A 27,255-nucleotide genomic window follows, 5' to 3' on the forward strand; every position below is an offset into this window, starting at 1 on the left:
AGAAAAATTGATCATTTTGACCCATACAATGTACTGTTGTCTATTGCTACTAGACTTAAGATTGGTTTTTGGGTTTTGTGCTCCAGATAAACATACACACACACATATATATATATATAATTTTTTTATTATTATTACCAACTGATGGGGAACACTTCAAATAATTAAAAATTACCTCCATAAAAAATAAATAAATAAATAAATATATAAATATATATATATATATCTAATTCTTTCCTGGAACACTGCAAACCTACTTCTAAAGGTTTCGTTGTATTGTATTGACTTCCGAGTTTTCTTCATGTTTTATTTTCAGTCGATGGGAGTTTAGATGCTCTATTGTTTGAATGTCTTTCTGCTACACAAATATGTAGGTAAGAATATAAATCAGCTATTGTACACAAGTGCTGGCGTGGCCATTCTCCCTCATTCCCATATGAATGGAAGTGAACTGAACAGTAAATCCAGCGTGACCAACCCTTTAGAGGGGTTTCAGAAGGATTTGAGCTGTTGTCCTGCTGGAAAATGAATCTGAACGGAGAACGGCTTAACATTCAATTCAGTCCATCAGTTTGAATTGAGTTAAAGTTAAAACAGGATGCAGATTTCTAACTCAAAATTTTATTTAAGCTCTCATTAGTAGGAAATTAAACTGGAATGAAATTCAGAGAGCATGCCCTGTTTTAGCCACAAAATGTGATTGTAATAGTGTTTAGGTCTTCTATTGAAACCATCTATGGACATCATAGTATGACATCAGGCTATCTGCCATGTTTTTTTTTTCTTTTTCTTTTTTTCGATTTTTACATAATTCATCCAGAATGTTAAAATATTTAGTAAACTTAATTGCAACGCTCCAAACATGCAGATTTAAAGTTTGAGTTTTTGACTAAGAAACCACACCAATCTTCTACTGGTCACAGATTTACACGTGATATGAATACACAGAACAGAGTTCACCAAACTTAAACTTTGAAACAGCAAATTTCACATGAGCTTGTGTTTCTGGTCTCACACATTCATGTTTATGATTGGAAGTCAATGAAATGCAATGTGTAGTGTGACCGGCACTTTAGTCATTCGGTGTGTATTCACTAGGGCTGCCCTCGACTAAAGATTTTTAAAACAGCAAGTACACTGCAGTAACGTTTAATTTATTGTTATGCTAGTGCTTTTTGTTTTGTTTTTTTCTCGGTTTAAGAGATGTTTAAGAGAAGTCGGTGACACTGACTCGTCATCACCGCAGTATGTGCCTGTATGCATGTTTCATACGGATGACGTAATCTAAGAATTGGAGGTCGACCGAGAGTGGATTTTGCAGATACCGATGGCTAGGTTGGACCACACTGGTCGATCCCGATAATTAACTAATAGTTTTTAAAATGGATACTGAACAAAAACTAAAATAGTGCTTTATTAAAAAAACAACAACAACAACAACAACAAACAGTACTGACTCATACTAGTAGCAGTAATAATAAAGTAGTAATAATAGTACATGTAGAAATTAACACAAAATCAATTTTATTGTCCTAAATTCCGTTAGTATTTTCCTTTTTTTTCACTCTGTTTTAATTAAAGATTAAGTTTATTAATCAAAAAGCAAGTCTAATTAATTAAAACCATGAAACATACATTTTCACATCAATTTAATAAAAGTAAAAAAAATAATAATAGTACGTTTAGGGCCTTGTGAAATGTTTTATTTTTTCTCACCCTTTTTTTTGTTTTGTTACCAAATTCTGTGTTTTGGCAAACAAATGGGATTTACTATTAAAATTAAAACATGGAAGAAATGTTGTCTGATTATTCCTTTGATGTTTGTTTCATTTTAGTAGTAGTAGTAGACTATTTACATTCTACTGAAAAATAGATCAAACTTATATTTTGGCGGGTTGCAGTGAATACAGTTCTATGTACAGTATGTGATATGATGCTAGTTTTTCTCAAATCAAACGGTCAGAAGCTAATGAATGCTCTTTCAGAGCAGTTCTGGAGATGATGTTTATGCGTTTACGTACTCATTTAGAAAGACGTTAGCAGCTGAAATCACCGCCAGTGTCACACGCGATTCAGTAACGTTACGTGTAAAAAAAAAATTTTACCTTGCGTCTGCGCTATTCATTTACACAGACACGCAGAACATGCAGGATTGATATTTAAATCTTTTGCAGCTTAAAAGTGACAGATACTACGTACGAGGCTAACGTGTTATCTTTGTTATTGGGCACACCAGAAAACACGTCAGCAGCGTTGTGAACACACTCAGGACCAGGAAGAGAAGACAATGCTGAATAAAGTCGTAATTATTTTAATTTTTGGACCAAAATGTATTTTCAATGCTTCAAAATATTCTAACTGACCCTCTGATGTCACATGGACTACTTTGATGATGTTTTTCTTACCTTTCTGGACATGGACAGTAGACCGTACACACAGCTTCAATGGAGGGACTGAGAGCTCTCGGACTAAAATTAAAATATATTAAACTGTGTTCAGAAGATGAACGGAGGTCTCACGGGTTTGGAACGACATGAGAATGAGTTATTAATTACATAATTTTCATTTTTGGGTGAACTAACCCTTTAAGTTTAACAACCTACTCAATTAAAATTGACAAATTTCATGATATTCCGCATTAAACAGTGATTTCTGTTTGTATGAATGGATTCCATGATTCCGTCTGCGTTTTCCTCTTCACGGAAATCAAAGGGATCTACATTCATACCAGCACAATGTATACTTTCACACTTTAACTGCTTCTATTCTTGAACACTTATTGAATGATTATCGAATCAAAATAAAGCCTAGGAGAACTCACCGGTATCACACACACTAGGGGTGCTCCGATCACGATCAGCCGATCGTTAATGCGCATCTCGTCAGTAAAGCCGGTTCTCTAATCAGAGGTTAATTCCCTCAGGTGCGTGATTTCACATAGAGTAGCTGTTACTACACAGAGCCGTTGTTAACTGAGAAGATGTACACTGTACAATGAAAACAGGCTGCTCAGCCGCTCCAGCAATGGATGCAACCGGGGAACTATCGGCATGGATTTTTTCCGATAATCAATTGTTCCAGCAATCAACTATTGGTGCTGATTAATCAGCAAAAAAAAAAAAAAAAAAAAAAAAACTGTTTGAACTGATTCATTTAAAAGTTTCACTCTCTAAATATTTATATTTTCATGTTTATAATAAGGCAAGCATTCACAGAGTTTCGAAGTGACGCACTCGTGTTCACAGAGTCCGAGACGGCAGAAAGCGCATCCAGTTTGCTTTCATTATTTTACAAAAGCACAACATTCCAGTGTTATTCTAAATGTATACAAATAAACAGTTTTTACAGATATGAAAGAAGCATTACTCTTATCTGTATGACTCAAAAAATTATGTATTTTAGTAGCATTTGCTCTTAAAAGTAGTGGCGCCTCCATCTGTCCGGCAGTAGCCCAAGCACACTACTGTTCAGCTTCCACACTTCGCACAATTATTTTATAAATTTCCTACTGTAAGTATATCAAAACTTATTTTATTAATATTATGCACTGCTAAGAACTTCATTTGGACAATTTTAAAGGCACTTTTTTCTCACTATTAATTTTTTTGCACCCTCAGATTCCAGATTTTCATGCATCATACTAGGGCTGTCACGATATTAGATTTTTCATATCACGGTTATTGTGGCCATAAGAATTCACGGTGTCGATATATTGTGATATCTATAGAAACCTTGGGATGAGGAAGATATCAGTCGAATTATTTTTTACTTTGTTTTATTGAGTTTTTCTTTTTCACCCAACAAGCATAATATTGATACTGATAAATGCAGGGCACAAGACTCTGGCTTTCTCCGTCTTCTTTGAAGCTCTTATGAAATAACAAGAGAGAAAATACTGTCAAGTTCAACAGTATGATGAATAAATATTAATGGTGACACTTTACAATAAGATGCCATTTTTTAACATTAATGTATTAACGAACATGAATGAACAATGAACAATACATTACAAAATGTATTAATCTTTGTTAATGTTAATAAAATTCGAGTTATTCAATGTTCATGTTCATAGTACATTGATGTTTACAAACACAACTTGTGATTTTAACAATGCATTAGTAAATGCTGAAATTAACATGAACTAAGATTAATAAATGTTGTGCAAATATTGTTCATTATTATTTATGTTATTTATATATGTTAACTAATGAACCTTATTGAGGAATGACCACAGATGAGGCAAGTGCATGGCACTTTGACCAACTTAACATTTTTCAGAGTTTAATGTAGCAATTTGGTCGCTCAGTTTTTCAAGATCCGTTTTAATCGTGTAACTGTCCATAGATTTGAAGAAAGAAAGAAATAAAGTGTTACTACGCACAGGCCGTATTGATTGCAAATACAAAAATAAGATGAGTAAAGAAAATGCGGTACTTATTAAAATAATCACCCTTTACTTAAGTATATGAACACAGTATACCACCGTTAATAGGTTATATAATATTTCCCAGTCTATGACTAGTAAAATAATAACAACTTACTCTGATGAACACAGCTCTCCTCAGAGTAGCTGCGAGTGCTGCTTCTTCTTCTTGTGTGACAGGTGTCAGAGTTAAGGTACGATACTGCCACCTGGGCACTCAACCAGGTACTGCTACCACGTATTTACATGTGGCGTCATCATAAGAGAACTGTTCATTTTAAATATTGCAGTTATCACTAATACCGGTATATCCTCATACACTAAATTAACATGATATCGATAATTGTTTATTTGAATATCACGGTTATCGTCAATACCGGTATATCGCGACAGCCCTATATCATACATCAATCGAAAGCTTATTTATTTAGCTTTCAGATGATATATACATTTCATTCATTTATTTCACTGATTTCCACACGTATGCATAAATAGGTTCATGTACACATACACATACTGCTGCATGCATCAGAGCATCAAATGCAGTCGTGTCCTCTGTGAAAGTTGAAGCAACGGCGGCCCACAGACATTTATTCTGCTCTGATGTTCCAAAAACACTTGAAAAAAAAATAAATAAAAGAAAATCAAGGCCGAAGCCCTTTCCACCTCAAATTGCCTCATCTCTCTGTCAGGGAGCCAAAGGGGCCTCCATTAGAGCGGTCCGGAGCGTAGACGCTCCCCCACAGGGGCTCCACTTAACCGCTCGCTCTGCCCCGTGAAGCCTGTCCACATCACATTAAAGCATCCCAGTCCCCATTTGATGGTTTGGGGCCCGCGCCTGTCACCAGCTGTCAACCGGATGTGCAGTTTGGGTACATATAGCTGACAGGTAATCTTAATGTCTTCAATTAGCTCAATTAGTTCTGTCATAAACAATTTGATAAGTGCTCAAGCAACACACACATAGACTCAGATTAAGAGTTAACAAAAGGCATAATAAGGTTCATCAGTGACAGAGGGTCACGGTTTCTCTCAGTTGGGCCACACTCTCTGATACTCGCTCTCTGAAAATTGTCCCATCTCCTTTCATTAGCACATCGCAGGCTGAGCATGTGAAAGCCTCTGACAAAACTCATTTGAAGGGACGGGCGGCAGATTGCCTGCAGCAGGTGTGGAGAAGAGATAAAACAACACGCTCTTTGTTAGGGCAGAAATACACCACCGAAACACCTCCACGCAGAAATACTGCGACGAATAAACACCAAAGCCGATCAAGGTCCCTGTAGCTGAAGTCGATGTTTGGTTTGGTGTCTCCTTTCTTATCAAAGACTGATGTTAACGCCCACGCCATCACTACACATGCTCCTGTTGTATTGACATCCTCTGAGCTCAGCTCGCGGGTCAATATTAACACGCACTCTTTACATAGAAACACACTGAATCAAGAGGTCACACGAGCAGCAGTCGCACTGAAACCTCTGATTCAAGCCTCACAGAGCAAGCAGGAGCATTAAGCTGTGGCTACGTTCAACAATGCACAGCGAAACCAAACCATTACAAAAGCTACCCGCAAGATTGGGAAATTTACCCACAAAGATTTCATTTATTGTTTTTAGAAAGCAGCTTGAAGCTGAATTTTGCATAAACTGAGATATCAGTATTGGTGAAATGTATATCGTATATAAATTATATCTGTAAAAAAGCCATCCAAGATAGTGGAGAAGGGGTGAGCAATGTTTGTGTATTTATATATTTTAAAATATTTCATTCAAAAGAAATGCACAAATGTTAGTGTATTTTACACTTATTAGTATTACATTCAGAAAGAAAATAATATTTGATAGCCTTGAGGAGACAGATCTCCGTTCAGCAAAAAGCAAGGCAAGGGTAAACAAATAACTGTTTGAATAGTACAGCATTTTCTTTACTCAAACACTATGTAAAGGCTAATGTTTTTGTGTTTTAAAGACTGGAGAAGTAGGTTTTTTGCCATCTAGCGCTTAATCGTTTATATCTTTAGATTTTGGCCAAGTGTATTAAACAACAAGAAAATCTAAGCGCCCATATATCAACAATAAGCGTTATATAACCTGTAAAAGGTGATACTAGCATATAATACGCTGCACTTGCCTCAGATGCAGCATTTCTGTTGACAGACAAAACAAAGATCTCCTCATTCGCCGGCCAAAAACCTTGTTAACTCCATTTGAGCTTGTTTTTCATGTAGCCTTATGTTAATTGCACGTGTCTGATACAACACGTTTAATTATTAAGTATAGATATATTTACGGTAGGAAATTCACAAAATATCTTCATGGAACATGATCTTTAATTAGTCATTATCTTAATGATTTTTGGCATAAAAGAACAATTGTTCATTTTGACCCATACAATGTATTGTTATCTATTGATACAAATATTACCCGTGCTACTTATGTCTGCAACTTATGACTGTGCTACTTTTAGACTGAAACTCTGATTAAATTAAGAACAAGATCAATCATAATCATTTTGATGATTTGTGTTGATTTTAGAACATTTTCAATTGTCATGCGTCTGCCAGCAATGCATTTGTGTGAAGTCTAAATAAAAACACACCAATATCTGCATATTTTATGCTTAATACACTGAAAAAAAAAAAATTGAAACAATTTTCACTCATGAAAAGTAAATTTCACAAAAAAAAAAAAATAAATACACGGAAATAGCAGTGACCACATTAAACAATTTGAAGCGGAAAGACTGAAATAGATTTTCTTGTGAGATGTACATTTATGGGGAAGTCATGGCCTATTGGTTAGATATTCAGACTCCTAACCCAAAGGTTGTGATTTTGAGTCTTGTACGTGCAGAGATTGTAGGTGGGGGGAGTGAATGTACAGCGCTGTCCCAATATCACAACTGAGGAGCCCTTGAGCAAGACACTGAACCCCCAACTGCTCAGCATAAATGATGCCCACTGCTCTAATCCACCATATTAGTTGAGCAGCATGTCAAACTCTGGAGCCTCAAACCCATCTGATGAGGTTCATCCTGCATTAGATGGTGGATGAGACTTTGAAATGTAGCTTACGAATCCAGCCAGCCATTTCAGAAGCGATTAGCATGTGTGGGTAACAAGAACAGGTGTCCAGTGAGCACTATGGGTCATTACAGTGCAACCCTCCCATGAGCGACCAAAAGAAAGACGGGACAGAAGGGCCGTCACTGGGAAGTTGTAATAGGAAATTGCTTTTGGCAAGTATTTGTTTAGTACTCTAATCTTTTTTTTTTTTTTTTTTGAGCCAACACAGTGAGTCCCTTTGGAAAATAGGGCAGCTCTCCCTAATGAGTAATCTATTTCAAAGCAGTCTTGTCTGGGCATGACAGTTTACTGAGAGGCTTGAAGAACTGGTAATTACCAGTGTTACGGGGCAATTAATGCATATTACACTGCGCCACTCGTGGCGGCAACTGTCAGCTCCCCAATAAAAATAAGCACTCTTCAGCTACACGGTGACATTAATTGGGCCTTTAATGACTATGCACAGGAACCGGGCCAAATAGGAACAAAACACAGGACTCCGGCTGACTCCAGCAAAGGGCTGGAAATTGTACTAAAAATGAGATTAATTGCTATTGGGGGAAGGAGAAGAAGAGAGGAAGAATAAAAACGGGATGAAATTACAGGGTTCCGGGAGCAGGGTCTTCTCGCCGCATGGCAATTCTTAATTGTCTTATATATTCTGTGTGTTCAGAATGGCTGGCGATGGGTCCGAGGTCTACAGCTGCTCACGGGACGCTTCCTTCACAAAAGCATGAGCTCTTTGAGTAAATAGAGTCGAGTTATGTTTGTATAGAGCAACAGATCCACTAGAGGAGACTTCCATTGTATATTGTGAAAGAACAGAATCAGGTTAATTAATGAGGAATCAAGCACACTCCAGTCTGAAGAGCTCTTGAAGCGACTCGTCAACCCATCAGCCATCATAAGCAGCCCTGTTTACCAGAGAATCCTCAACCACCCAAAGCAAATCATTTGCATGCCGTTTTGATGTGGCATTCCTGCAGTATTTTTAATACGGAGCATGCACTAGTGCTGTCACGCTCACCCTGTCACCGGCGACGGCTTCAAAGCCACTTTGCACGGGGAAACAGAATGAGCAAATATTTGAATTGCAAAACCACATTATCTTCCAAAGGGATAAAACTTGAGACAACTTCCACGAGTTAAAGACCTACATTTGCATGAACACGTGAGTCGGCGGCGGTTCAAGGGGGGGCGGTGGGCATAAGCACACTCAACCTAATTTAGCATATCCACATTTGTGTAATGAGATCGGACGTGTTTAGGAGTCGGGTCTCCCAGATACTTAATGTAAGGAGAGAACCATAAAAAACATTGAGCGGACCATGTATTTATCAGAGATCCGCGGCTTGCAGACTACCTGCCACAGATATGATGATGAAGTGACATGTAATTACTGCAGTCAGACTAATGCAGAGGGAGCGTGTGAGGTACGTGTCAGCGAGTCCTAATATAAAGCCTCACAATGGAAAGGCTGTTTATTCCAGAAACTATTTTAAGCATGCATGTCTCATAGCATACACTGCAACTGCCTCTGTCGATTCTGTCACTCCAGCGGGCATGAGAAAGATGACATATGATAACAAATCAAGGTGAACTGTTTAACGTTCCTGGAAAAACTTGACTCTTGAACTTCAAGTTAGAGTCTGTGTGAACATCCATCTTCTGGACACACAGTGGTGACCCGGAGTCATCTTTTTTTGTAAAAAAAATAAGCAAAATAAAAATAATGTTATTATCTGGTATTTCTTCTTCTCAAACCGGTTTCTGCCATTGGCATCCCATGGTAACTAGGAATTACACAAGCTTTTCACATAGATTTTTGGTATAAAAGAAAAAAATTATGCTTTTGACCCATAACAGTGTATTGTTGCCTATTGCTACAAACATACCCATGCTACAGGAATGATAGTGGAATAATAATTTAAGGACTGTTTGATGAATCCGAACAAAAGGTTTGTGTTTGTGCATGTTCTGTGCATATCAGCGTGTTTATTGAGGAACGGCGTAGGGGTGACGCCCGGTGCCCTCTGAACCAGTTCCTCCCATGTAGACACACTAGAGACAGACGTGGGCCGAAACCAAACGCCCGGGTGATGGATAACTTCAGCGCACAATGACCCGTGTCAAACACGTTTGCTCTTAATCAATTAAGATGATAAGAGTGCAAACCTGAAGTCCCGGCCCTTATCTGTGCGGCGAGGAAGACGCTGTAATAACTAAATTGAATTCAAGTGATGAAGAAACCACTGTAACCTCACTGTCGAATACAATTTACAGTCCCTCGTATCTCCTCCCCGTCTGCCGTTAAAAACGGTCGTTATGGATGGGCAGGACTCTTTGCTGCAGGCTCTGGACATGACCCAGGGGCTTTCTGTCCTCCCGTCTAATGCCACGGCCAGCTTTCATTTGCTGTGATGCATGTAGGGAGGGGTTGGAGGTTGAAGTTGAGAGGAGGGCCGACAGGAAGGAACGCTTTGGGAAGATTACAGCATTTAACATGCTAAGACCTCGCAGCAGTTATTCATTCATCCCTCTGCTTCCTTTTTAGGATGGGGTCACGGGTAACTTTCCACGCGGTGCCATCAGAATAGAGCGAGAGTGACATCAAACGCTGTGATTCGTGACCCCTTTCTGTCCGAGTCTTGATTAAAATATGTTTTCTTTCTTATTCAAACTGCCATTTGACAAGCTCGGTCATATTTCAGTAAACTGCACAGACATTCTCAGGACAGTTTTTTTTTTTTATTATTATTGCGTACATGACTCTTCTAGCAAATGTTTCCAATGAACATGACACGAAGTGGAGGAAAATAAACAGCTTAAAGGAACAGTTCAACCAAAAATTAGAGTTTTATCATCATTAACCATCATGTTCTGCGATATTATCATGCATGCAGTTATTCTAAAATGCAGCTGCTAGAGTTCTTGCAGGACAAGAGCACTTCACCAATTTTACCATGCAGCACTAAAACAAGCCTTTTCACTGAAGCTGCTTTGAAGTCATCATTTATTAAGAAAAAGCTATAGACAAAAACTTGAATTTAAATATTTCCTGAAATAATTCTTCCCTGGAAATCTAAAATCTCATATATACAACCTTTCGTTCACACTTCATTTTAAGGTCCGGTTCTCGCTATTAATAAACAATTAACTACAACTTTTGCCTCAAGTTACTAATTTGCTGCTTATTAATAGCTAATAAAGTAGTTGTTAAGTTTAGGTACTGGGTAGGACTAGGGATGTAGAATATGATCATGCAGAATATGTGCTTTATAAGTACTATTAAACAGTCACTGTGTTAATAAGAGGCACGCTAATAAGCAAGTAGTTAATAGTGAGAATTGTGTCCCTATATTAAGGTGTTACCAACCTTTCTAACAAGCAGGAAACAAATGTGTTTGGAACCAATGATGTCTAACATCTAAATATTCCAAAACAAAATGTCAATATGGTGTGAAATGTGCATCTGAAATTTGTGTCTGTTCCACACAAAAAGCAAACGTCAGAAAACTTGCACAAGTCATGTGGACTACTGTTATGATGCCTTGAGAAGTTTGGCCATTTAATTCCTGAAGACTTTGGTTGAATGGAAAAGAGAAGCTCAAACATTTGGCATAACATCTTGGTTTGTGCTCCACAATAGAAAGGTCAGAACGCCACGACAGTAAATGAAGGCAGACTTCAGTTTTGTGTAAGGATGTGGCCCAGGCCACTGTTGTTAAGTTATTCAGAGTTATAAACTCTCCGGAGACGACTTCACTGATTAGCCAAACACTCATCACCAAATTAGGGAAGGTGCCCTGCAGATAGGTGATTTAAAGAGACATTTCTGGACGTGGAAACACAGACTGTACATGAGAGCTCTGCTTGTATAAACACATGCACTGATCTGAAGATCTGCACAGTTGTAGTTTGGACATCTGGAGACGGTGGACATCAAAACTGCTTCTGATGGTAATAGTTTTCAAACTTGTAGAGAGGAAGTAAATGCAAGACACAGCTGCGGTCAAACTCAAGCTTTAACTGCTCAACTAAACTCTTAAATCAGAAACGCCAGATGCAGTGCTGTCATTACAGGAACCGTTCAAAACAGAATTATTAGAGTCAAATGTATACGACTTCCTCTCTTCAGAGGAACACGAGCAGGTGTTCAGCAGAATGCTCACGCTGATCTTTTAAATACAGTGAAAGCAGAAGGTCATCAGTGGCTCACATATAATCACAATGCAAAAGTCGCTATATTCCAGGTCTTCAGAAGTCATATGATGGGATTTGTGTGCCATTGAAGAAATAAAGTCAAATGATCCAAAATGACTTTTGCTTTGAAAGTCACTTCAAGCATTTCTGAGGAATCAAACCCCTGACCTCCATGTCTGAGCTGAACGAACTGGGTGACCTGACAGTAAGGACTCTGTGTAACACACAGACACAGGGTCTTATCATGAGATGTCTTCAGCACAGATCTCTGTGAGTGCGGATGGGAGAATGTCACACAGATGTACTCTGGTCTGTCTTTATAACATATAAATGAGCAAAGGTCACCAGCAGCTTCCAGCCTCCACGTGACACTCATCAAAAGAGACGCAGTGCTTATAAAAGACTCAAATGAATTAACGAGGGAAATCAAAGGTCAAAGTTCCATCCTAATAGATCTCTGATTAGACTTTAACTAATATATAATCAAGGCCAGACACACTAACAATCCAGCTATAAAGGATTAAAGCAATCAACACATAAGATAAAAGGATATGATGATACTGTCTGCTGCACTGATTATAAACAGCAACTCTTTTGTTATATTTATTGTTTTATATATACACATATATTATTTATAGCCGAGATCAAAAATCTCATCACGTTATATTTCATGTAACTTTAATGCTGTATATTGAAGCATGGCTTTCATGATGGCTGTTTTTGTGTATTATTCAATAAATAATATTTTATATACATAGTAGTACTGAGTGCTGGGAAACAGTTTGTGTGTTCGTGATGGTGATTTGTGACACTGTTTCGCCATTAAATGGCGACAAGAGACCGTTTTATCATTCAGCAGTAAAGAATATTATATTGAAAAGACTGAAACAGAAGTTATTTTTACTTTTAATAAGAATACTTTTAGTTACTTTAAGACACAGTTAACAAATTCAATAAGCAGTGCTGTCTTTGTAAATCACCCTTAACAGATGAAAGGATAGTACGACAAAGATATCGCTTGCATCAATGGACATTCAAACTAATGTTTTGTTGTGAATATGAGATTTATCTGAAGAATGAATGCTGTATCAGATGCAGGTAACCACACTTGTTCGGTCTATCTCTCTCTCATAATAATCTTCATACAGTGAGCTTTTAATGAAGTAATACAATATAGCAACTCAGCGTTTCTTCATTTTAAGTCCTAAAGTGACGTTTTGGAATTAATAATGTAGGCCTGAGCTCAGCAGTCAAAATGAGATTTTAATTTGTGGTGAAGTAGTTCTGTACAAAAGTGTTTTTAAAGACACATATTTTAAAAACTGTTGTATAAATGCAATATCACGCTTGTACTTAAGCGCTACTGGCTCTTTATCAGCGGCTGTGAAAGTCTCTGGCATAATCACAGCCATGCTAATATAGAGCTGCTATCAGTCTCATACTCAAATGTTACTGTATTTATTCAACAGTTCAATGGCACGAGTGTAAGTATATAAGTGTCTTTAAAAAATACTTTGTGCAGAACTACTTCCTTCCAACAAAGATTCAAATCAGTTAGATGAGCTCATAAAATATCACCATTAGACTGATTTTTTACAAAGAGCCTGGTATAAAAATATGTTAGAGAACAAAGCAAAATGGCCAAAAAGTTAGCTTTCAGAAATGTATATCACTGTAGGTCTTCTTGTCAAACTTCACTCAAGTAATATACTGCTTTACTTCCACTAGCCTGAAAGTGTTTTATTTTCTCTTTTTTAAGCAGAGAGCTTGTGTCAAAATCATTCTTAACCTCAACTTGAAATGACAAATTTGTTTAATGTGTCGGGAACAAACCTGGAAAATAAATAGATGAAATGGAGGCTTAGCGGGAGCTAAATCCCACAGCTGATGGGGACCTGAAGTGTGCGGATTACATGCGAGCGCATTAAACAATGTCCCTAAATATGCATTGAAATCCTTAAAGCATGAAAGCATCTTGTCATGTGGCATTAGCATTCAGAGGTGCGTGTCAGACGTCTAGCGCTGCACTGGGGTGTGCTGCGGTGTTAAATGTCATACGCCAGCAATCGCAAATCCCAGAAAGATTTCCTGACGTCATGCTGTCGTCTCAACTTTGCTTCTTCAGCGCTCTTTACGGTTAAACTGTCACAAGAGCACAAGCTCGGGTAAAGATTCTGCTGAAAAAAGGTTAATGTAAAAAAGAAAAGGATATGGAAGAATTGAGGAAAGTGAAAGAGAGAGAGAGAGAGAGAGAGAGAGAGAGAAGCTTCTGCTACTACTTTGAAATGAGGAGAAAAATATAAATATATAAATAAGCTTCCTTTTTGCACTAAAAATCTTTTATCTGCACTGTTTGTTCACTCCACGGATTTGAACTCTATCTGCCATGTGCCTTGCACTGCTTTATTTAACTTTATTTTTAATTTTATTATGTATTTTTTACATTCCCTTATTGTATAGTTGTTTCTTATATTCTTATATTTCTTTTGTTTCTTATATTTGATCTAGATTTTTAGGCTCTACTGTTAATGTTATCTGTATGCACCGGGTGTCTGAGAGTAATGCAATTTCGATTCTCTGTATGTATGTACTGTACATGTGGAAGAATTGACAATAAAGCAGACTTGACTTGAAAATTGTGACCAGGACTTTGACAGTAAAGAAGCATGATTTACAGTATTTTGTAAGTGAAAAGATGGACCAGACATATAGGAGGTATCATGCTAAACACCAGCAATAAACAACCCAGATGAAGGGCCACCTTCATAACACAGATCATAAAGAAGGCCAGAACCTGTAGCGAACGGTGCAAGAAAACATGCAATTTTTAACAGAGACAAAACAGAACAGAAGTCAAAGCCAATCAGATTTAAAACATTGAAATTTATAAATCTCTCCATTAAAAACATTAAAAAATTATATTTTATTTATTTTTAAAACATTGAAATGTAAAAATCGTACATGTAAAACATTAAAATGTATAAATCTTGAATAAACTGTCTGATGCTCTGCCTTAGAAACAGCCAATCTGACTGACCAGGAATACATTTATTTATCCGGTTCTTCAAAGAGAATGGAGGAAATCTTTCAAATTATACATGACCAGGATGTGATCAAGGTATAAAGTATGTCAGACTGTTTACTCGCATGCTCTTTGAAAATATTAAATAAATGATTCAGTCTGGGAGCCTAATATTATTGGAGTCTAATGTTATTGCCAATGATTGTCAAAGCCACCAGCCATCAAAAATGTCTCAAAAAAATTTCAAGAAAATATAACACAAATGTTCGGGTCAACAATTTCCCAGAGGTCAAGCCACAGAATATATATGACAAAACAGAGTATTAACCCTCTCTGACCGAGGAGAGAAATGAGCCATACTGTGCTTTATATGGCCATACATCATCTTTGTGGAGTCCTGACAGCGTTTTATCAGATCTAACCTTTAGCAGCCTCTATTACAAGCGCTAACATGCTCTGATACAGGAGCCCCGCAGAGAAACCTTCATCTGCAAAGATGGAACTCTCATATTAAGATGCAGATTTTAATACAAAATCTGGAATGAAAACAGAAACTGTTCATTTGGAATAACTTCATTAACAACATGTTAAACCACTGGACTTCAGATGGTATTACTTAATTATTGCAATGAACTGCAGAGAAAAAAAAATTGATACAGGAAATAATAATACATTTGCGATGCAGTACTTCACAGTAAGCATCCAGAGATGTTTGGCTTCTACGAGCACGTCTATATTGCGCTGTATGATGCGAGACATGAGAAGAGTGCATGTGTGCGTCTGATCAAGAACATCAAACACTTGTCATTAATCTGCGAGGAACCACATGTTAGAATAGATAGGACAATGGTGATTGATTGCAGCTACTGAGCACCACTGACAAATATCTAAATAAACAAAAATATGCATTTTGCGCTTTTTATTAGCGTGGTGCAAGTTATTATAGACATTTAAATGATTTCATTTAGATTAAGCCTATTTATTTAAGTGCAATTAAGAATCAAAGTAACAATTTTAAGGATTATTTATTCATGAAAATAGATGGGCAAGTAATTCATTTCATTAAATCGAAATTCTAGAATCTGATCCGAAATAAAGACAGAAGGAAACAGAAAGAAAGAAGTGTAAGGAAGGGCGGCTGATTTTAATATTAATAGGCGACAGGAGGTGGACTGAATTGAGTCTGTGACAGGAATGATGGATGATCTGGCCTTCATCCTCCTCCTCCTCCTCCTCATGTCAGAGTCACAGGGATATATTAACACACAGAAGAGGACGAAATGTTCACAGTAAACAGGAGAAAATGAGCAGGTCTTCAGCAGACACCCGATCGTGTCTCAGGAAAGTGCCTCTCGTTTTCTACATTTATCACATATAAAGAAGAGAAAGCAGTTTCAATGCCCTGCATATTAGTAGCAGCTCCCTGAAGCCTGCAGTTTATATACAGTATAATTAATTAAATTTTTCAATTCTATTCAATTTTATTTCTATAGAGATTTTTACGATACAAATCGTTGCAAAGCAACTTAACAGAAAATTAATGTTTCTATAATATTTAGTAGTAGCTTATAAGTGGTGACTCAGTTGATATGCATTTGGCAGAAATGTACGAAAAAAAAAAAATATTAAAGACGTAATTAAACAGACGATGAACACTATTAAAACATACAATTTGTAAGATATTTGGAGTAAAATATCCAAAAACCACTAGGCTAGTGTTATATATTCTGTCCAGCTGATTAATAACAATCTCTCTAATGTTTTCAACTACTTGTAAATCATGAGAAAATTCCCATCTAAACAGTGACACGGGGCAGTGCAGTCGCCTGTCAATGACGTTAGTTCCCCTTTGTTACCGCCTTTACTGACGTAGAAACCACATGACAACAGTGTCGTGGATATATGTGGAAGTAGTTTGGCGACAAACTTCAACTAGAAAGAGATGCCAATCTCACTTGTGTTTTACTCGACAGGTGAGTTGTTTTGATTCACATCTTTACAGAAAACATATGCTATTATAACAATAAACAAGATTAGTATTATGGGGCACATACACGCCAAACGCGGGGCATCGCATCTCTAGATCAGCGCGAGGACGCGCCTCATCCACAGTCTGATCGCGTCTTTGCGTTGACTTTGTATGTAATCTGCTCGTTGTAAACCTTCCATTACTCGGGTCTAATTCAATATAATGATGACATCAAACACGACATTTATAAAACTTTACCTCATCTGTTAATCTATGATTTATCTTTTCCGTCTGATTGATGGCCGTCAGTAGTTGGGTAGAAGACAACACATCCCATCATTCCACGCTGCTCCTTAGCGTCATCAAACCAAGCAATTGTTATTGTTTTGGTAGTGCGCCCTCTAGTGGCAGGTCCTACAACCTGTCCCTTTAACAGCAATTAATATGATGCAATCAAAAGTGTAGCAAGATTTGGTAGTTCTGTATGTTGTTTCAGGGTTGGCATCATGAGGGCCTCTGAGAACTACACAACGATATAATTGTGAACGAAAGTTAACATATAGTCTCATCTCATAGGCTACTTATTCCCTTTAGGGGTTCTGTGGCACACTGAATTTCCTTTCCAAACACAGAATTGGAATGCAACGGATTGCAGGAGATTTGGGGGGCGGTTACGATGCCGGCTCATCATCGTGATGTCTGTCAGCCATTGTCAATCGACCCAATCAGTGTTAATTTTGACAGAAAATTCGGATTTAGCCTTAGTCCTAGTCTTTTGAATATCACACCATTTAGTTTTAGTCACATTCAGAGATGTATAGTAACGAAGTAGAACTACTTCACTACTATACTTAAGTACTAAAAGGCGGTATCTGTACTTTACTAGAGTATTATTTTTTTCTCCTACTTCCACTTTTACTTCGGTACATATTTTCGCTGAGTTTAATACTTTTACTCCGATATTTTTTTTATGTGCTGCATCGTTACTCGTTACAATTATAATAATGTTACGAATCATTCCATTACAAACCACTGCCAGAACTGTAGATGGCAGGTTTGATGAAGCTGGCACATCATTGAGCTAAACAAGCGATTAAGAAGACTGTGCGTGCTGACTGAACTGTGAAGAGAGAAATGAACACCGAACCGAGCCAGATAATGACTCGTTCACGAGTCAAGAACCGGTTGCATCGGTTTTCGGATGACCAGTAACGTTAGTTCTTTCTGACAGTTCGATTCAATAAACCAGTTGAAGAAAACAGTTCATCGATTCTTTTGCGCTCGATGCAATGGCGTCATTGGCGTTGACTGCACATGGACTCATAACATTAACACAGAATCAGTTCAGAATCAATCACCAAAAGAATCAGTTCGGTTCCAGACGCTCTGTGTGTCGGTTTGCTTCACGCTAAATCACACATGCGCAGTATCATCAGCTCCTCGGTTCACGAATCGGACAGAAACGGTTCTTGACTCGTGAACGAGTCATTATCTGGTTCGGCTCGGTGTTCATCTTCAGTTCTCTCTTCACATCAGTTCAGTCAGTGTACTGTTTGAGTCAATGAATTACTTCGGGATATTGGTTTGCTTTAACTCAGAGGGAGTGTCAGACACATTAAACAAGTTAACAGCTTAATTAATCTGTGGATTAATGCGTATTGGAGATGCGAACCGTTTAAAACGATTTAGTTCGATTTGGTGAACTGTTTCAAAAAGATCCGGTTACATCGAATGATTCGTTCGCGAACCAGATATCACAAACTGCTTTGTTTTAAACTGTCTTACAACAGACACGGAAGAGAAGACAATGCTGAATAAAGTCTAGTTTTTGCTATTTTTGGACCAAAATTTATTTTCGATGCTTCAAAAAATTCTAAATGACCCTCTGATGTCTTACGGGTTTGAAACAACATGAGGGTAAGTTATTAATGACATAATTTTGCAAATTGGGTTAACTAACCCTAGTAACCGTTTTTTTTTTTTTTTTTAAAGAAGTTACAGTCAAAGGAATTGTGATTGTCCTTTAGGTTAATCATTTGAAATAGTAAAAACAATGTTCAAACTTTTGACTACTTTCTTTAATAGCTACATAACACAATACTTCTACTTTTACTTTCAGTACTTGAGTAGTAAATTTTAAAATAGACTACTTGCAATACTTAAGTACAAAAAATGTTGAATACTTTAGTACTTCTACTTAAGTGTGGTGCTTAAAGAGCACTTCTACTTCTACTCAAGTCACTTTTTTGATAGAGCACTTGTACTTTTACTCAAGTCTGGGTCTCTAGTACTTTATACATCTCTGGTCACATTATAGTCATCTGAAATCTTTTAGTCTTAATCTAGTTTCAGTCAATTAAATATCATAAGAGTTTTAGTTTTAGTCTAGTCTTAAGTCTTTTAGTCTTAGTCTAGTCTTAAGTCTTTTAGTCTTAGTCTAGTTTTTTTTTTTTTTTTAGTAGAACCAAATCGACCTAACTGACTTGACTAAATGTTTCCATAAGTCTGTTATGGTATGGTATTAAGGTTTGAATATGCAATACATAAACAGATTTAATGGCTATAATACAAAACATGTATTTTATTTAGTGGTGGGCAGTTAACTTGCTGCGTTAACGCGAGACTCTTATCGGGCGATAAAAAAATATTGCAGTTAATCTATTCTCAAAGTTGGGTTGAGAGCTGGGTCTATACTAAGCAAGCTATGATGACTTTCACCTTGATATTTTATATAACGGACTGACTGAGGCCAGCCTAAAAAGATGCTCAGGACAGTTGACGGGCCACTGCTGTGCATCGTCACGAAAGCTTATCTTTTTCACAATAGACAAGCCTTACCACTTGTCTATTTAAACATTAAAGCATCCAAACACAAGACGTGGAAAAGCTGAACAGAGTAGCTGGTTACTCGCGCGCGCTGTGTTCAGTGCGGAGAGAGAGAGAGAGAGAGAGAGAGAGACGCGTATCACGGACAGCTACACTGAACCGAGCTCTCTATTGCGAAGAGAAAGACGTCTCAAAACACTTGGACATCGAATTTGTTATTTTTTCTCTTGTGCCGACAAATACATACAAAATAAGTCAAAATATCCACCTTGGGAATTATGTTCGAAAAACTGTCAGTTACTTCTTAAGTGAAAGTAATCTGTTGAGGAAAAAAATGGGATGTGTATTACATTGGATGCGTTCATCGTCTCTTAAAGTGACCGCGTCTAATTTAGCGACTGGCTGCTGTAATGTTAATCCAAGAAAATGAAAGAAAATCACTCACTGCTCTTGACTGAATTACTTTGTAGTTTTTTAACAGTCAAACCAAAAATTATTCAGACACCAGGTATAATTTTTGATATTTATATCAAAGTATATCCAGTGCTATTTTACATTTAATTATTTGGTTCATATACCTTGACACCTACAGACTTGAAAAAAACTTAAACATTGGTGTGAAGCAGGCGTAAGGTTGTTTGCACCTTGTGCAATGTGGAATTAGTTTACAGCTTTTTCAAGCACTTTGTGATGCATTTTGGAAACAGGAGATGAGCTTCTTTTCTAATGCACCATCTAGCTTGAGAAACCTGTTCTCAAAGACTTACTGTTTGTCAATTTTATTTGGGTAACACACATATTCTGAATGCCTTCGGCAGAATTCGAATGAGCCATTTTAATCTAGATTAATTTCAAGATCACAGTGAGATTTATCTAGATTAACAAAATGAATCTATGCCCACCTCTAATTTTATTTTATTCTTATTGTCAAAAACACTGACCGTAACTTTTTTCACAAAAGATAATCACATAAAATAAACATAAGGCCTGCTCTCCATGAAAAATATACATGCTCTCTGAAAAAGATATGCATTCTCCCTGAATGATATGCAATGCATATGACATTCTTTCAAGACGAAGTACAGTATTATTGAAATAGACAACCACCTAACTCTAAACTTACTGTATCCTACTGTCTGTGCAAAATCAAAAACATTAGGAAAAATAAAGTGCATTTCTCAAAAACAATTAAAAAGTAATGCCATTGCACAAGGTTTCTAAATACAGAAAATTCACTACTGTTACTGTTCACATACCTCAAGAGAAGTTAAATAACTGCTAGGCTACAATGTATTAGAATGCCTTGCTACTTAGTGCAAAATCAACAAGATTTGAACAGAACAGATTAGTGCAATTCTCAAATGTAGAATAAAAGATGTATTGGCTGTAATGCCATTACACACACTACCAAAGAAACACTCCTTAATGTTCATTACTCCTTAATGTTCAAGCAGCTCTCTCAGATAATATAGGTAAATATCAAATTAAACTAAAAAGCACACAACACTGTAAGCATCATCATCTTCTTCATCATCTATTACTCTGTGCATTGTGTGTCTCAGCGATTTTTGCTCCACGCGGTTTACAGGCGGTCTTGTTGTCATATGCGAAATGTGACCAGATGTTAATTTTTCGTTTTCGTCCTAGACCTAACGTTAGCTCTGACATTTCTGTTCTGTCATCGCCCTTGGACCACAGGTACACAGCAAAACGTTAGCGCGTTGCTAACGAACGAAGTCAACTGAAATCAACCAAAGTTATGTAACTAAGACTGTGCAACCACAACTAAATATAATGTAAACAACTTAACTGTTATGAAAACGTCCTAGAAACTTTGCAAATTTCTGCAAACTCATCTTTGTTCTATTTTCTGTGTAACTGCTGTTGCGTTTGTTTAGCTGTTGCGCTTGCATTTGCCGAGGCTTTTTAAAATGGCTCGGCTGCTTCTGCATAGATCAACCTGCCCTCAAAGATCCGCTCGGATTGAATTTCTTCCCAACACGGCCAACAAAAAGAGAACTTATGATTGGATCTCTTCTCCATTCGTCCCTCCCATATATTTTCGTCTTCATTTTTTCGTTGACTCAAGTGTCAGTTATATTTCGTCACGTTCTTCGTCATCATATCTGACTTTTTATTTAGTTTTTATTTAGTTTTCGTCCGTGAAAAAGGTTAGTTGACTAATATTTTTCGTCATAGTCTTCATCAACGAAATTAACACTGGGCTCAATCCTACTTCACACAAAGTGTTGAAAAACTTGAACGTGTTTTGTATAATTCTGACACTTTCATGGATCGTATAGTCTGATATAGTGATCATTGAGGAATTTTTTTTAAGGCTCCAATTGAGCAAAAATATAACATTTTAGATTTTTCAATTTAAATACTGAAATTCTGCTGCTTACAATCTAAATCAATGACATCTTTATATAAGTGCAGCAGATACAGACATGAAATGATCTAAATATAAGTATTGCTCTCTATCTCCAGTAATGTGTGTCAGTAAGATGAGATGTAGATGATCCGCACATATAACACAGTGATGGAGAGCTGAAGAAATCAAGGCTCCTCAGAAGATGTGAGATGTTCTGGAGGCTTGTGAAGATCATTCCTCCGCTGAGGAACAGTGAAAGTAAAGCTTCTGGAAACAAACGCTCCTCAAAAGATCCTGAGGATCAGATTTGAGACTCTAAAACATGATTGATGGAGAATCAAGTAAAGCTGAGCTGCTTCAGTCCAGTAAGAGTTCATCTGGAGATATTACTGACCTTATTCTGACCTTTACTTGATCACAATCAGACAAGATCTGAGTCGAGCTGAAGCTGGACGTTTGTACAACTACACTAGAAGAGCTTTGACTGCATAAACAACTCTAAACTATCTAACGGACAACAGAAAACATGGAGGAGATAAGTGTGAAAACAGGTTTAAAAGCAAAGACTGATCTAATCATTTGGAGTCAATTAATAATAGTCAATCATTAATAATCATTTGTAAATTAATAATAGTGTAGCTTTATAGTGTAGCTTCATTGATGCCACAACGAATATTCGTGATGACAAATGAGATTTGAGGGCGAGAGTAAATGATGACCAAATGTTCATGTGTGCGTGAACTATTTCTTTAATATAAAAGTCAAACAGCTTATGAAAGGACAGTGTAATGTGTGTGTTTCTCATCCGCCGTCGCTCCCAGCAGTCTCGCATGAAGAGGAGCGACAGTCCAGAGTCGCATTTCATTACGTGACACATTTAACCTCAGCCGCTTCTACTAAAACATACACAAGCCTTAATATGTGCTTAATATTCACTATCAGCTGAATAATTTTTAATGCAACTTATAGCCGAGTAGATGGATAACTCAATTATGCACACATCCGTCACGGAGCCTGCCGAAGCCAGCGAAGATTGATGTGAAGGTGAGGACGACGGATCTTGAGTCTCTCTGCTTCGCTCTTTATAGGAGAAGCCTCATTACCCATGACTCCACTGACGAGAGTTTAGTGTGAGGTTAGTGTTTTGGCCACAATATTGTTTGGATGATGAATGCGGCTGCTGTGAGTTTTGGAGAGGAAATTAGTTGTGTTGTTTTTCCCTTGGTTCTCAACACTTAAAGGAGGAGGAGGAATGATTAACGGCGCTTGCAAATGCTGCCATTTGGTGGAGAAGAAAAACATGCTTGAAAATAAGCAAATCAGGAGTGGTGTCACTCTCATGCGCCGTACTAATTGAAAACATGGCAGAAAAGGTCTCTGGAAAGGAAACTCGCTGACCTTTTCAATATATTTCTCTCAAACTCATCTAAACAGAGGAGATGAAGTAACGTGATTGGCTGAGTGAGAGGAGATGACGGGAAGGTGGACACAACCGATCCTTAGCTCCCAGAGCACTGCAAATGTCAAATGTAAATGTCAATTAAAAATTACAAGCAGCTCTGAAAGGTGCACTCTGAAGGGCCTGACAGTTATTATTTTTTGACATGTCAAAGTTTATCTGACAAGGCAGCACAAAAACATGACATCATGTGACATGTCATGTCTAAACACGCACACACGTGAAGATCGTGCTGAAAATGTGATCCATATGACTGTAATGGAGCTACTGATCCACAGCACATCAGATCAGATCAGATGGATAGAGTGAACTCTCATGATGGATCGTAAACAGACAAAAGGATTTTGGTCATAGAGAACCACATTCCATTCATTTCCCCCCAGAGCTTAAAGAGTATTAGACGCATTTTGTGGTTAAACATGGACCTAATATTAGAGATGGTTCTACTAGTCCACTGAATACAGTAGGTCTGTGTACATCACATTTTATTTTTTAAGTTCTCAAATATGATTGACAAAGCATCATGATAGAAAGTGCTCTATATCTCACAAACAAACACAATGCTTTCACGGAAAGAGTTCCAGTGTTTGAAACATGTTAAGATCAGTGACATTTATTTACTAGAGATCGACAGATATATATCAATTTACCAATATTTTTCCCAATATTTAAGCATTTTAACATAATCGGATATTGGTTTTGTAATATCGGTTTCAAAAGTAAAGTATACTTACTTGATTTGCTGCGGTTAGTAAACTTTATTTAACTTAAAAGCCATTAATGCACAAATAAGATGTGGTACATATATGCCTGATGTGTAGTTTATGCAGCTTGGCTCTAAGAAATAAAGATGAATGAGTCATGTAAGATAATCCCTCGAGTCATGTCCTAATATAGACATAACTTTGCCTGAATTAAATCATATAAAGCCATGAATGAGCGCATGTTGAAGATAAAAGTAAAAATCTGTTGTCTAAATGCTCATCATTAGTCATGTAGGCTAAAATAACCAATTGTTTATATATCATTAGTTCTGTGTAAATCCATAGATAAAGTGCACTGTCAGCAGGCATTTCATAATCTAGAACGACAAAAACAAAAAATTCAGTTTTTTTTTTTTTTCTATATTCCAATATTCCAGAGAATATTATTCAGTGAATTAACATCATCCAGTTAAATATTCTCTGCTCTTTATCCTATTAAGCATGTCATAAATCTACTAAAACTGTAGTTTAAAATTGAGTTCAAATTACTACTGCTCTTTATTTATTTTCTCTATTTGAAAACATTCTACATTTATGTTGTTTATTCTTAATATTAGTATATTGCTGCTGATGCTTTTTATAAATAAAATGTTTTTGTTGTAATACGAAGATTAATTTAACATGAAAGACACTTTTAAAAGATAACAAAGGAGGGAAAATTATGGACTTAAATATCGGTAATGAATATCGGTTATGCATATCTGCTATAAACATGCAAATAATTGGTATCAACATCGATCATGAAAAAACTAAATCAATATTGGTTGATCACAAATACCAAGTCCATCCCAAATTATATAATAAAATGTATATCAATAATGAAAACCTTCACCAAAAAAATAATGAATTATACCTGAATTATTACAATATATACATAGGAAATGTTCAGAAATCTAAAACTGGTAATCTACTTCTGGCAAGCTAAAGCAAAGGAAAGAACAGGTGGCCTGAAATGTGTTTGTGATGTATAAAATTAAGTAAGCTAAACCCTAATAGGCATTAAGTGCTGAAAACATTCCCACAGTATAAGTCTATTACAATTCTGCTTTTACTACAGTTAGCAGTGAACAGGTTAATTTAAATTTAATAGACAGATGTCCAGTTCATTTTTAGGCTTTTGGCTTTTAATCTTGTAGTTGTAGTTTGTTTAATGTCTGACCTGTTGCAGTAGCTCCAGAACTGCTCATTTAGGTATGTGTGATGGCTGTGGTCGTCTCCAAATGAAGCTTTGCTCTCAATCCAGTGAACTATATGACCATCGACAGCTGCAGAAGAGCACAACACACGGTTATCTCAAGAGCAGGTTACATACTAGCAGTGTTTAAGCAGAAAAAGAGAGTCAGCTCAAACACTGCATTTTTAGTTTTCTTTGGTCTTTATGTAAAATGATAGATTATTTTCATGGAAAACTGAACTGATAGGACATTTGCTTAAAAAAAAAAATGTCCACTTAAATGTAGTTACTGATATTAGCCAGATTACAGTTTGACACTGTGGACTGAGGAAGTTAGTGGTTTAAAATGGTCTTTTTTTTTTTTCTAATCAGTAAGTAAATAAACAGCAGCTAGCAGCAGATGGACGAATCTCACCGATGGGCACCTCCAGAATGATGTCCGGGGTTTTGTCATAGCCTTTGGCACGGAGCTGGTTCTCATCTGTGTGGAAAACACATTTCAGGATCTTACAAAGGTTTACTTTACAATGTGAGAAGAGTTTATTTGTGTGCAAGTGATGACTGAGACAATTTTCCATCTTCTTTTTGACCCTTAGAATTGAAAATTATGTTTTTGACTGACTGTCATTATCGTGAAGTAAGGAACTTTCACACAAACTGCAACCCTATTACTGCATGATTTTCACCCATAAATAAATTCCCTATTTCCTTAAATTATGATGCACCTACACCTGTGATGTGGATGGACAGACTTAGACTTGTGAACAATATTTGAGAGAAATAGGCCTTTTGTGTACATAGAAAAAGTCTTAGATCTTTGAGTTCAGCTCATGAAAAATGGGGGCAAAAACAAAAGTGTTGCATTTTTAATTTTGATTTGATTTTATATGTGTGTCTGTGTATACATCCTGTGAAGGCTCATCGATGCCCTCAGTCAGTGCAACTAAAGCAAAGTCATCTGAACAGAGTAAAGACACAGATGGTGGATGAGAGCAGTGTTTGCTGGTGCTGCATAAATGTCTCTTCAGTTGCTGTGCTGATGGAGGGTGAGAGGTCTCTGTATTATATCAGTGCTGGAGTGACCTTGAGTCCTGGTGAAACACCTGATTTCCATTAAATCACAGCGAGAGGGTCAGTTGGGCGAGGGCTTTGTGCGGGGCCTGATCGTCTCTGTACATCACCTTTGATTAGAATTAATGAGCTATCTCAGCTGACGCAGGGCTCATTTCCAAACCATTTATCAGGCTGCGTGACCTGGCAGCCCGACCGCCCTTAGTCGGGTCAGAACTCGTTCATTTCACACCGCAGTCTTAACTGCCCCGCGGCGCTCCAGAAACACACAACACATAAACACACACCAGGAACATCATGCACATATACATGGGGACACATCATATTAATAACATGCTGCTGTGTTTCTTTAATACTGTGGTTCTCAACCTTTTTTTCAACTGGGCCGGAGTCTGAGTCGCAAGGATGAAGTTGTCAATCCTGACTTGTCATATCTTCAGACACGCCATTAGAGAGAAGTGCATCTTTACGGATTATGATTATAATGACAGAGTTTTGTCATTGAATTGTTTTATCTTGTTTAGTAGTAATTTAAAGCTTTCTATAGATATATTTATCATGCTTGTGAGGCATGCATTCAAGAACAAACGGCAGGAAGTGCATCATGTTTGTTTTCTTTATTTTATAAAAGCACAATGTTTTGTTGATATTGTGAGTGCACATATATAAAAGTAGATCATTTAAAGTTATGAATGATGTATTACTCATACCTTTATGAGTAAAAATGATGGCGTATCCACTGAAAAAAAATGTAAGTGATTGCATTGGCACCTCTATGTCCCGCAAAGCGTGCTTTAGCTTCCACTCTCTGCACAAACTATTGGATATAGCGCACATGCTGAAAGTCCAGCACTCTCCTTTCTTCACTGCTGTGAGTAGGCTACTCTTGTTGGTATGTGTTTCTTC

The 27,255-nt window shown here is 37.1% G+C and overlaps 1 protein-coding gene across 4 annotated transcripts in view; it reads right to left on the reverse strand.

Annotated features, from left to right (window-relative positions):
• cdin1 (CDAN1 interacting nuclease 1) overlaps window positions 1-27,255 on the reverse strand; it is a 100,247-nt gene that overhangs the window by 23,032 nt on the left and 49,960 nt on the right. For 3 of the 4 annotated variants that reach the window (XM_052579813.1, XM_052579812.1, XM_052579815.1), the window contains exons 10-11: window positions 25,694-25,759; window positions 25,264-25,369 (exon numbers count right to left, since the gene is read on the reverse strand). In XM_052579813.1, coding sequence (XP_052435773.1) covers window positions 25,264-25,369; window positions 25,694-25,759 — 172 coding nt within the window. Of the gene's footprint in view, window positions 1-23,872; window positions 24,422-25,263; window positions 25,370-25,693; window positions 25,760-27,255 lie in introns of those variants that run through there. The other variant, XM_052579816.1, reaches the window with a different exon arrangement.

Source organism: Carassius gibelio, chromosome B17 (genome assembly GCF_023724105.1).
Source record: "Carassius gibelio isolate Cgi1373 ecotype wild population from Czech Republic chromosome B17, carGib1.2-hapl.c, whole genome shotgun sequence".
NCBI classification, from domain to species: domain Eukaryota; kingdom Metazoa; phylum Chordata; class Actinopteri; order Cypriniformes; family Cyprinidae; genus Carassius; species Carassius gibelio.